At 40.6% G+C, this 12,304-nt stretch overlaps 1 protein-coding gene across 1 annotated transcript in view; it reads left to right on the top strand.

Annotated features, from left to right (window-relative positions):
- LOC144504500 (echinoderm microtubule-associated protein-like 6) overlaps positions 1-12,304 on the top strand; it is a 376,096-nt gene that overhangs the window by 345,456 nt on the left and 18,336 nt on the right. The window contains exons 37-39 of the mRNA XM_078229865.1: positions 1,012-1,184; positions 4,974-5,136; positions 10,808-10,911. Of these exons, the coding sequence (XP_078085991.1) occupies positions 1,012-1,184; positions 4,974-5,136; positions 10,808-10,911 (440 nt within the window). The remainder of the gene's footprint in view (positions 1-1,011; positions 1,185-4,973; positions 5,137-10,807; positions 10,912-12,304) is intronic.

Genomic DNA, 12,304 nt, shown 5'->3' on the forward strand with positions numbered 1-12,304 from the left:
ATGGCTGGATGACTGAAAGTATCTATGCAAATAAAAGTGGGAAGAATCATAATAAAAAAAGATTTAAGACATAAGAGAGAGACAAAGAACATAATAGCTGAGACGGTGGAAGATAAAATCAGGACTGAAATGGAAACGGGGAAGTTGTGACGTGATAGCCTGAAGTAAAGAAAAACAGGCTGTTGACTTTTGCACCAGCACCATGTTCTGATGGAGTGTCTGCAGTAATTGACATCAATGAATTCAGATTTTATATTAGCCTTTCACTTCCTATGGGAAAGTAAAGACTTATAATGTATATACCAGCATTCAGTCTTGTCTGAAGCTGAAGATTTCCCTGTCAGAGTGGGAGAGTACTACTGTGACTTCCATCTTCTCATCAGAATGGCTATCTTTGTGGTTACCTATTGATGAAGCTTCCTGTCTCAACTATTTGACTTATTGTCACATGTATTGGGATACAGTGAAAAGTTTCTTGTACTCCTTAAAATATAACAGAAACTTCAAGCACTTGAAATATCTTTCTTTTGTGTAAATAAACATTGTGAACTTGACAAAATAGAGCAGAGAGCCAGAGCTGTCAATCAAGCAATGCTTTCCCTGGGGTGCAGCTGTTTCAACACTAATGGATATTTGGGCTCTCAGCCAAGCTTTGTTATGTGTGGGACATGGGGAGTGTGGGGGGCATAGCTTGGCATGGGGGACATGGGTAAGATTTTTTGAACTTTCATAGCCTGAACCAGCCTGCATCCTTAGATGTTACCAGTTAAAGTCTGAAACCCAAGGAATAGACTTGAGAATCTCAGAGTTGGCTCCCAGCTACCATTTTTACACTTCTACAGAGTCCCCCTGACTGCAAGAAAATCAAGTCCAGTGTCACCCTATTAATAGATAGAATCAAATCCAAATTATGAAATTTAAAACTGCAATTTTGCAAATATAAGCATGATATGAGCTCTGTGGTATTGTAACCTATTTTAAATTGTACTCCTGAATTTTCCCCAAATATAGAAATTGCTAAACAAAGTGAACCTTGGCTGTGGTGCAAAATGTGCTGCTTACAGCCCTGATGGAGAAATGGTTGCAATTGGGATGAAGAATGGAGAATTCATTATCCTGCTGGTTAATTCTCTGAAAGTGTGGGGCAAAAAACGAGACCGGAGTGCTGCCATTCACGATACCAGGTACAACATCCATGGGAGTAGAAGTATCCAATTGATTACTAGTATTCTTGAAGAGTGTATTTTTTAGTGACATCAGAATTAACCAATTAAAAAAGTCAGCAGGAGTACAAACCCATCTTCCTATTACACTTGGTCACCAGAATACTGATACAACACCTAAACTACCTCTTTACCAACTCAGTGCAAAGAATTCCAGACAATACCAAACATCTCAACATCATCCTGAGGTTCTCACCATCACAAATGATAACCTTTAACCAATTTGATTCACCCCCTTATGGTCTCAAGAAACAGCACCCTGATGCAGCAAGGTTTTGTCAAAATCTGACTGTAATGCAGAAGACCTAATGCAGTGCTCTAGAACTAGTCACAGCCCTCACCACACTGTTCTAGTACAGCTCCAACAATGCAAAAATGGATCCAGGTATTTTTTGACCACAAAAAGCAGGTCACATCCAACCCAGCCAATCAGCAGTATTTTACCAAGTCTGGCAGCAAGGAGACCTGAATATGGGGATCAGAGGGAAAACTCTACAGTGGCTGGAATCATAAGTGGCACAATGGAAGATGGATGTGGCTGTTGGACACCGGTCATCTCAAGCCAGGATATTTTAGCTCGTGGCCCAACTACCTTCAATTGTTTCATCAATGACTTCCTTACATCCTTCAGACTAAAATCGGCATGTTGACTGACGATTAAACAATGTTGACCCCGATTTGTAATTCATTAGATAATGGAGCAGTGCTTGCTCACATGCAGCAAGACCTGAACAACATTCAGGTTTGTGCTGATAAGTGGCAAATACCACTTGTATTACACAAATACAGTCTCCAATAAGAGAGGATCTAATCACCTTTGCTTGACATTCAACTGTATTACCATTGCTAAGTCCCTCACCATAAACATCCTGTGGTTTACCATTGACCTGAACCTTAACTGAAAATGGAATTTAATCCAGACAAATGCAAGATGATGCATTTTGGTAGATCCAATTCAGGTGGGAGCTATAAAATAAATGGCAGAACCATCAGGAGCATAGACACACACAGAGGGATCTGGGAATACAGGGTCCACAGATCCTTGAAAGTGGCAGCACAGGTGGTAAAGGTGTTGAAGGAGGCATATGGCGTGCTCGCCTTCATCTGGACATAGAGTATAAAAGTTGGCAAATTATGTTACAGTTATATAAAACGTTGGTTAGGCCACATTTGGAATATTGTGTCCAATTCTGGTTACCACACTACCAGAAGGACGTGGAGGCTTTGGAGAGAGTACAGAAAAGGTTTGCCAGGATGTTGCAGGGTATGGACGGTATTAGCTATGAGGAGAGATTGAATAAATTGGGATTATTCTCCCTGGAAAGACAGAGGCTGAGGGGCGACTTGATGGAAGTTTATAAAATTATATGGGGTATAGATAGGGTGAACAGTTGGAAGCTTTTTCCCCAGGGCAGAAATGACAATTACAAGGGGGCATAAGTTCAAGATAAGGGGGGAAAGATTCAGTGGAGATGTGCGGGGGAAGTTTTCTTTACACAGTGGGTGGTGGGGGCCCGGAATGCACTGCCAAGTGAAGTGGTTGAGGCAGTTATGTTAGCCACATTTAAGACTTATCTTGATAGGCATATGAACAAACAGGGAATAGAGAGATTATAAGCAGTTGGTCTAGATAGGACAACGTGATCGGCGCAGGCTTGGAGGGCCGAGGGGTCTGTTCCTGTGCTGTTCTTTGTTTGGACTAGCCACGTAATTACTGTAAAGACAAGAGCAGGTTTTGAAGGTTAGATGATCTGGTGTGTGACTCCCCAAAGCTTCTCCAGCATTTACAAGGCATACATTTCTCTAGCATTTACAAGGAGTGTGATGAAAAATGCTCTACTTGCAATTTCACATGTTGTTGCAGTTTATAACAGTTAAGTTCTCTGTAGTTGACATGGGAAGACAGAACATAAGCCAGGGATGGGTAAGGACCAGGATCCAATGGGAGGAGGAAAACCCAAGTGTGGGAAAAAAAGGGAAACCATACTCTGTACCTCTCTTATCCTATCCAAGTTCTAATTCCTTCCATCTTTAGGGGAGGAGAGGAGGGCGGAGGGCCAGGATGTTGCCTGGTCTGGAGGGTATTAGCTTATGAGGAAAAGTTGGATAAACTCAGTTTGTTCTCACTGGAACGACGGAGGTTGAGGGGCGACCTGATAGAGGTTTACAAAGTAATGAGTGGCATGGACAGAGTGGATAGTCAGATGCTCTTTCCTAGGATAGAAAAGTCAAGTACTAGGGGACATAGGTTTAAGATGCGTGGGGAAAAGTTCAGAAGAGATGTGCGAGGAAAGCTTTTTATACAGAGGGTGGTGAATGTCTGGAATGCACTGTCCGAGGAGGTGGTGGGAGCAGGTACTATAGCAGCATTTAAGGGGCATCTGGACGAATACATGAATAGGATGGGAATGGAAGGATATGGACTCTAAGTGCATAGGGTTTTAGTTTCGGGAGGCATCATGATCAGCGCAGGCTTGGAGGGCCGAAGGCCTGTTCCTGTGCTGTACTGTTCATTGTTCCACCAACAAAATGTCTAGCTCAGAAGGCAACATCAACGTCACAAGTAAATGACACAACATAAACAATATCAAGCACAACCGCTACAACACCATGAGCAACACAGTCAAGATTGCCTTGTAGCATGCCAACTAACAATTTAGAGTAATGAATGCCAGATCTAAGAAATGGAGGTATTACCTAAGTGATACCATTAATAATATTGAGAAAAGAAAACAAGCTTTAAAGGACACTTAGGGCAGTTTATTTACAAAAGTCAGTTGTTAACTTTTGTTCAAACCAAGAAGGCCAATGATTGGAACAGTTATATTGACATAGAAGCATTTTTTTAAAAGCAAGAGGTATGTTATTGTTATTCATAAAGAGCTAGGAATTAATTGTTGAGAAACACGTTCAGTTCAGGGCGCTGCACTTCAGGAAGGATTTGAAGGCATTAGAGAGGGTGCATGAAAGATTCACGAGAATGGATCCAGGTATGAGGAACTTCACTTATGAAGTTAGATTGGAAAAGTTAGGATTGCTTTCCTGAGAGAGAAGAAAAGTCAAGGGATTTGATAGTGGCATTCAAAGTCATGAGGGGTCTGGACAGAGTAGATAAGGGGAAACTGTTTCCACTCCCAAAAGGATCGAGAATGAGGGGCACAGACTTAAAGTAATTAGTGAAAGCAGCAAAAATGATACGAAGGGAAACTTTTTTATGCAATGAGCGGTTAGGGTTGAAATGCACTGCTTGAGTGTGTGGTGGAAACAAGCTCAGTTGAAGCATTCAAAAGGGAATTAGACTATTATCTAAAAAGGAAGAAAGTGCAATGTTACAAGGAGAAAGTGGGGGTGGTGGTGGTGAGTTGCTCATTCGGAGAGCTGGTGCAGACAAGATGGCCAAATGTGTCATAACAATTCTGTGATATCTCCAGATGCCGCATTCACTGCTGCACTATAGTCACATGCTGAGTATCAGTCCACCAGCCACTTGGAGAGCAATAAGGAATACACTTCTTGAAACTGCAGCATTTTAAATCTAAATTGTGATCTTTTCTAACTTATGGAAACTAGAAAACATAACACCAACTTACCATTTCAAGTCATTGGTGCGCAGTGAACTTAATTGCGAATTCAGAAAATAACTTTGGAAATTGAATATTATATTGAATAAGACATAAAAATACATTAAGGAAAGTTGCTATAGACAAATTAAAAATATTGACTTTTTATTATGTGTATGTTTTGTTTTAGTTTTAGCCCCAATTCCATGTTCCTGGCTGTAGGTTCTGCAGAAAATACTGTCGATTTTTATGATCTCACACAAGGCCCTACTTTAAACAGAACTGGTTACTGCAAAGACATTCCTAGTTTTGTTATTCAAATGGACTTCTCAGCTGACAGCAAACATATCCAGGTAGGATGTTTCTTTTATCATAATAAATATTAGAGTGAACTCTTGTTAATCATTTTTCAATATTTTAATGCTGCAGATAAAAACAAGTGATTGCTTATAAAATTACTGTTTACGTCACTTTTCGTTTTCTTTAATTTTTCTGTCACAAGGGTTATATGTCCTAATGGGTGTATTAACCATTGAAATTAATAATAGTCAGATGTGTAGCTATGGGCCAAGCATGAACCATCTTGGTAAGTTTACGTTGGGGTTCCACTGGCTTGGAAAATCCCAGCTATTGTAAGTACTTTGAAATTGGGCTGGATTTTAACATTTTTCGGCAAGGTTAGGGAGGTGGAACAAAAAGTGAGTGGCTCACTCACTCCTGCCATATCAGCGAATCAAGCTTTGGGCAGTCAATTAACAGCCACCCAGCAGGAACACAGGCAATTAGTGGTCCAAAGGGGGACTCCATGCCCAATCGGGAATCTTGGTTGAGACATCATGTGGAATGATAATGCCGTGAACAGGTCAGTCACAGATACAAATTTAAAAGTCCTTGATTTTTGAATCTGTTGTTATTTCCTATTGAAGGCTCAAAAAAGTAGTGAAGTCAAAAATCGTACAGACGCTGTCACCTTCACCAGCAGTATCTGCAGCTACGTGAAGCCATAGTCGGCGGTGGCAGGCCTTTACATCTGCTCTTGCGCCACCCTGTTATACCTGCTATAAAGCATTCCCAAACTTATTCCAATCTGACGCTCGAAAAATGCAACAGCCAATGAAACATTGACGACAGTTGGATTAACAGGCCCAATAATTTGTTAACTGAATTTCAAAATGGTGGGTTGGTTTCCAATTTCTTCACCCACTCAATCACCCATAATTTTGGAGACTGAAGTGATGATGTTGTTATGCCAAGCCAACGTTGTCATGCCATATTTTATAGTGTTGGATAGGGGGGTGGCCCAATTTATAAAATTCAGCCCATAATGTATAGGATAACATTGTGCCCATCTTAATAGCTTTTATCTGCAAAGGGAGGGAGATCCATTTTGGGGATTTCCTACATTAGGATGGTTATGTGAGTACACCTCCTAATTCAACTGAAAGCATGCAGAATAATTCTGTCAACTTGCTCATGAATTGATTTTTGATCGATTTGTTTTAATTGATTGATCCAACTTTTACTTTAACAGTATTATATTTGTGATGTACCATCATTGACATCAAACTTGCTTTAAAAAAATCTGGGAGAGAAGTTTCTCCTAGGTGGCCATGCATAATAGGCAGTATTTGTTATATAAGTCACCAAATATATAGTTCCATTCAAGTCAATATTGGATAGGATATGGCAAATGTAACATTCAGTTTTTAAAAATAATCAACAACTAGTGTTTGATACGAGAGCTGAAATTTCCTGTTGAAAGTTAGTTATGAAGTTCATAAGATTAATTTTTTTGACAGTAGCTTTAAATATAGGGCAAATGAAGGGGGTTATCTGGTCAGTTCTGCAGTCTGTCTGAAAGTAAGCCTGGATGGTTTGATTGTTAGAAATCAAAGGAAGGCTTAGATTGACTGAAGAATGTTTAAAGTATTTGGAGGCAATGGCAACAATCTTCAAGTTCACAATGAACTTCAAGTTCACAACTGACTCACCCGAAGTCCAAGAAAGTACTGGGTTGTAAACAGTTGCGCTATAAACTGTCCATTTACTTCTAAGATGAAAGTTAGTTGGGGCCAAGGATAGTTAAGTAGCATTTCTACCTGAATGTAAGGTTTCATGCTGTCTGATTGACAACAATTCTGGGCGGAGAGGAGAGAAAGGGTGTCACTGGCTGGCCAGCATTTATTGCCCATCCCTATTTGCCCTTGAGAAGGTGGTGGTGAGCTGCCTTCTTGAAATGTTGATACAACTGAGAGGCTTGCTAGGGCAGTTGAGAGTCAACCACATTGTTGTGGCTCTAGCATCACATATCGACCAGACCAGTTAAGGACGGCAGATTTCCTTCCCTAAAAAGGGCATTCGTGAGTCAGATGGGTTTTTTCAACAATCAACAGTGGTTTCATCAATAGATTCTTAATTCCAGATATTTTTTATTTAATTCAAATTCCACCATCTGCTGTGGCGGAATTCAAACCTGGGTCCACAGAATATTAGCCGAATTTCTGGAATAATAGTCCAGCGATAATACCAATAGGGCATTACCTCCCTATTCACAGAGATCTGCCCTGACATTACCAGGGTGAAGAAGAATCATCAGAACAGGCTTTACTTCTGGTTAAGAAACTCTGCAAACTGAGGAAAATGCCTGAGATGGTCACTTGGAGTTACTACTGGTGAAACAGGGGTGGGGGAACCCATTAGAATCTGGGGGAAACTTTAAACTGCTTGCTATAAAGACTGGAATTCTGTGAAGAGTGTGATGTATGATTAAGTTATAAGTCACCTACAAAAAGAAAATAATCTTTAGTCAATAGTACTTTGAGTCATTTGTTACCATCATGGTTGTGGATATCAGTACTCACAGCAGTCCCGTAATCTGCTTTCCAGCAGATTATTAGAACTGCTGAAGTGTCTTTCTCGGAGAATACTAGTGATCCTATGGAGCACAGACACTGTGGTTCTCTCTCAGGATGACAGAATTCATACTCCCACAATTTTCATTTCTCTAGCGTCCTTGCTTTTACCTTTCAGTCAGCCAGTCCTGACTGATGCCGAGGCGGAGTTGTCCATGAAGTTGGTCCCAGGAGGTACAAAGCTGCTCAAGGGCCTCCTACAAGACAAGCTGCAGTAACCATCCCTCCACCCCCTTGGATGTCAGCAGCCTTCCACCAATCCTGCTGTAGCCACTAGGGTAGCACTTAGCACTTAAGCCACATGTATTAAGCCAATGGTACCATGCACCATGGGAAAGGCCTCTATCCTGCCAAAGCCATGTGCATGTCTGCCTATTCTATAGTAAGTGAGAAGATAATGAAGTCCCATCTCCTGGCATAAAGAACATCAGTCATCTCCCTAATGCAGTAGGGGATAGTGAACAGGGAGATGTAACAGATGCAGCTTGTTCTAGCCTGGAGGAAATTGAAGGCCATAATGACTGTTAAAAACACTGACAGCACCATTCTTGCCATGCTACGAGGTTCCATGCCTGCCGACAAGAGGTGGCAGATTTGAGTAGCTTCTTCATAAAATGAAGTCAATGCACAGGCTAATTCTGGCTTAGTTTGAGATTAAAGAAATGCTCCTAGAAAACCTGAAGGCTGAGAGCCTTCCTTTCAACTCCTTGTGCAAGCAATTTGCCCTCTGAGGTGCTTCTTCTGCTCCATCTCCTTCTCATACTATAGATAAAGGGGGATGGCAACTATAGCACCCATGACTGAGAGCAAGAGGTCTGACCTGAAACCTTGAAGTCAAAACTATGGTCTTCTCCCATTTACAGCACCACTTTAAACGACTCTGTAAATCACCAAGCATTTCAACACATTCAGACAGAGCAGATAGGAATCAGTCAATTATACCCGAGAGGTTGACGATTCCTTTAAATAGCACTTGAAGATGTCCAACCTGATGCTGAACAGATGTTCAGCTGTGAACGTTTAAGAGGTTGTTTTAGCTGGACGGCAAGGTCAAAAATAGCAACGCAGGTGTCAAATCAGCATTACAAGTAGATTGACGTCACAATCTGTCTACACAGCATAGTTCTGGTGCATACTCCAGCACCTGTACTACTTAACCCCTTTGAGACAAAGCAGCACCCATAGCACTGAAAGTGTGGGCACTACAGAGCAATGTTTTGAGGTCTTTGCGGTCAATATTATAGATACATCACCAAAGTTGTTTTAATTTAAATTTTACTTCTCCTTAAATGTTTCTATTATTTTATGCTTTATAAATTGTTATACATCTCACAAAACAATAAGCCAAACATTCTATTTGGGGTTTGGTAATGCTGAGATACCCATCTAAGATAAATGCAGTGACATATGCAAACTGCGAAAATATTCAATGATCAAATGTCATATGATAAAGTATGTCACATCAGATGCTTTGTGATTAAATGTCACAGATCAAATCACCAATGGTGCATCAAAACACTGTTGGCATACCCTACGCAAAACAACAAGATAAATATCTCCAAAGTTTCACAGGCACAAGCGCTAGCATGTACCTAACAGCACATACAAGCATGTACTCCAGTACTGACCTGCCAAATATTTGGGGCCAGAGATTACCTTATTTCTGTTACCTGAGCAAGCACTTATATACAAGACGCATTGTATATACTGCTGAAAGGGAAAGGCTGCAAAATACAACAGTGGGCATTGAAAAATATTTGCAACATTTCTTAAATCTTTAAGTATTTGGTCCACAACTGAGACCTGCGGTGGTTGGGTTTAAAGTTCTGCCAGTCAGAAAGTCTGTGTACCAGTTTAATGGTATCAAACTGTGGATACTGTTTCAATAAGACATACAGCCAACCCTCATTAATGTAGAATTGCACAGCCAGCGGAAAAACATAGATGTCCATTGTCCTTTTCAGTTAGCACAAGCAATGTCAATAATATCAACCAATTTGCTATATATGCATCAAACAGGTGACAGATGCTTTAGTCAGCAGGCCAATGCCTCTATTTCATTTCCTTTTCGAAAATAGAGAGAGAGTGATTGGTGGTATCCTGATAATTATTCAAGTCACTGACCATGATACAACAACTTGCATAAACAAAAATGGTTTCTACTCCATCACTGTGGCCCCACATTTTCTTCCTGGGTAACAGAAAAGCCTCAGTGGTTATGATAAAATCCAGCACCCTCCACAGTGCTTTATCTCCGTCTCATGCTCCTCACAACTTGCTTTCCTACCTACCTTTGTATCATCACCAAATATAACTACAATACAGTCTGTCCCTTCATCTAAGTCATTAATATAGATCATAAATAGTTGAGGCACCAGCATCACTGTCAAGACTCTACTAGTTATAGTTTGCCAACCTGAAAGTGACCCATTTATCCCAACTCTATTTCCTGTTAGTTAGCCAATTCTCTATCTATGCTAATATATTACTCCCAACACTATGTTCTTACCTTGTGTAGTAATCTTTCATGGGGCACCTATTGAATGTCTTTTGGAAATCCAAATACACTACCTCCACTAGCTCTCCTTCATTTATCCTGCTTATCCAAAGAACTCATAAATTTGTCATTCACTATTTCTTTTTCACAAAAACATGTTGACTCTGCCTGATTATGTGATGATTTTCTAAATGTCCTTCTCATGCCTCCGTAATAATGGATTCTAGTATTTTACCTATGACAGATGTTAGACTAGCTGGCCTATAATTTCTGCTTTTTGCCTCCTCCTTTCTTGAATTGTGGCTTTCCAATCTGTTGGGACCTTGCCAGAATCCAGGGAATTAGAGTTTGAAAATTAGGATGCTTCCTTGTGTAACTGATTATTCTCAGTTGTCAGTGACTGCACTGTCATGCAAGCTAAGTAAAATACTAAGTGATGCACAGAACACTATTCAATGTCATATCCCATGTACACCCTGACACCAGTCCATTAAAACGGATAGCAGTGCAATGCAGAAATGTCATACATTATTAATAAATCTTCAATCAAAAATTACTCTTAATTTTCTATTCAAAATATAAAAACAGTTTCAGTAAATACTTTACTCTATGCAGGTTTCCACAGGTGCCTACAAGCGTCAGGTACATGAGGTTCCATCAGGCAAGCAAGTAATGGATCAGGCATTAATTGAGAAGATTACATGGGCTACATGGACAAGGTTGGTGGAAATTAAGATCATTCATATGGGTTTGCCAATGTAATAATTTAATTAACATTCTTGCATTTAGATCCTTCGATGTCCTCGAGCTTTTCTATCAACGCTACTGGCTCCACTTCCCCAAACACTCCTTTCCCCTGCCCTGATCCTTGGTGTATCCCCTTTCCTTTTATGCCACCATTTATGGCTGTGCATAAACCACCCTAATAATCTGAAATTACCTCAGTAGAATCTTCCACCTTTACATCTTCATCTCCACCATTTAGATTCAACTTAAAACACATCTCTTTGACTGTTGGCACGGCTTGGGTCACTGTCTGTGTGGAGTTTGCACATTCTCCTCGTGTCTGCGTGGGTTTCCTCCGGGTGCTCCGGTTTCCTCCCACAGTCCAAAGATGTGCGGGTTAGGTTGATTGGCCGTGCTAAAATTGCCCCTTAGTGTCCTGGGATGCGTAGGTTAGAGGGATTAGTGGGTAAAATATGTAGGGATATGGGGGTAGGGCCTGAGTGGGATTGTGGTCGGTGCAGACTCGATGGGCCGAATGGTCTCTTTCTGTGCTGTAGGGATTCTAAGATTTCTAAGACTGTGTTGGTAACTTACAATTTCATTTTGGCTTAACATTCAATTCTCCTTATGCCTTTGTAAAGTTCCTTAGTACATTTTCCTCCATTAAATAGGTTATATAACTGCAAGCTATTGTTGTTAACAGGATTTTAAACCTGAATATTTGTCCATTTCAATACTTCAGTGACTATGCCCCACTGTAGTGATTGTGGATTAATTCCATTCCTGGTTGCTGTTGAACTTGAACCACATGCTATATTTTGTTTAAGTGGAATTATTTGTGGTAATTTACCTTATGCCTTGAATCTTACAAAAGGCACTAAACCTTACACAAGTGGATGACCTACTAGTTAAATCACCATTTCATTCTCCTTTCCAATTAAAGGAAAATATATGGGTATAGGAATCTAAATTATCTGGAGAAATTAGTTACTTTTTTATAACCTTATGGGGTAACCGTAAAGCAAAACAACAAAAATTTACTGAATGGTCCCCAAATGATGAGATTAATCAACCTGGGACTTCGATGTTGTGGCTATTTCAGAGACATGGATAGAGCAGGGGCAGGAATGGATGCTGCAGGTCCCGGGGTTCAAATGTTTTAGTCGAAGTAGGGAAGGAGGTAGAAGAGGGGGAGGGGTAGCATTATTGGTCAGAGATTGTATCACAGTGTCAGAGAGGAGGTTTGATGAGGACTTATCTGTTGAGGTAGTATGGGCGGAGATTAGAAATAGGAGAGGAGAGGTCACCCTGTTGGGAGTCTTTTATAGACCTCCTAAAAGTTCTAGAGAGGTTGAGGAAAGGATTGCGGAGTCAATCCTGCTTAGG

The sequence above is a fragment of the Mustelus asterias genome, chromosome 15 (genome assembly GCF_964213995.1).
Source record: "Mustelus asterias chromosome 15, sMusAst1.hap1.1, whole genome shotgun sequence".
In the NCBI taxonomy this organism is placed as follows: Eukaryota; Metazoa; Chordata; class Chondrichthyes; order Carcharhiniformes; family Triakidae; genus Mustelus; species Mustelus asterias.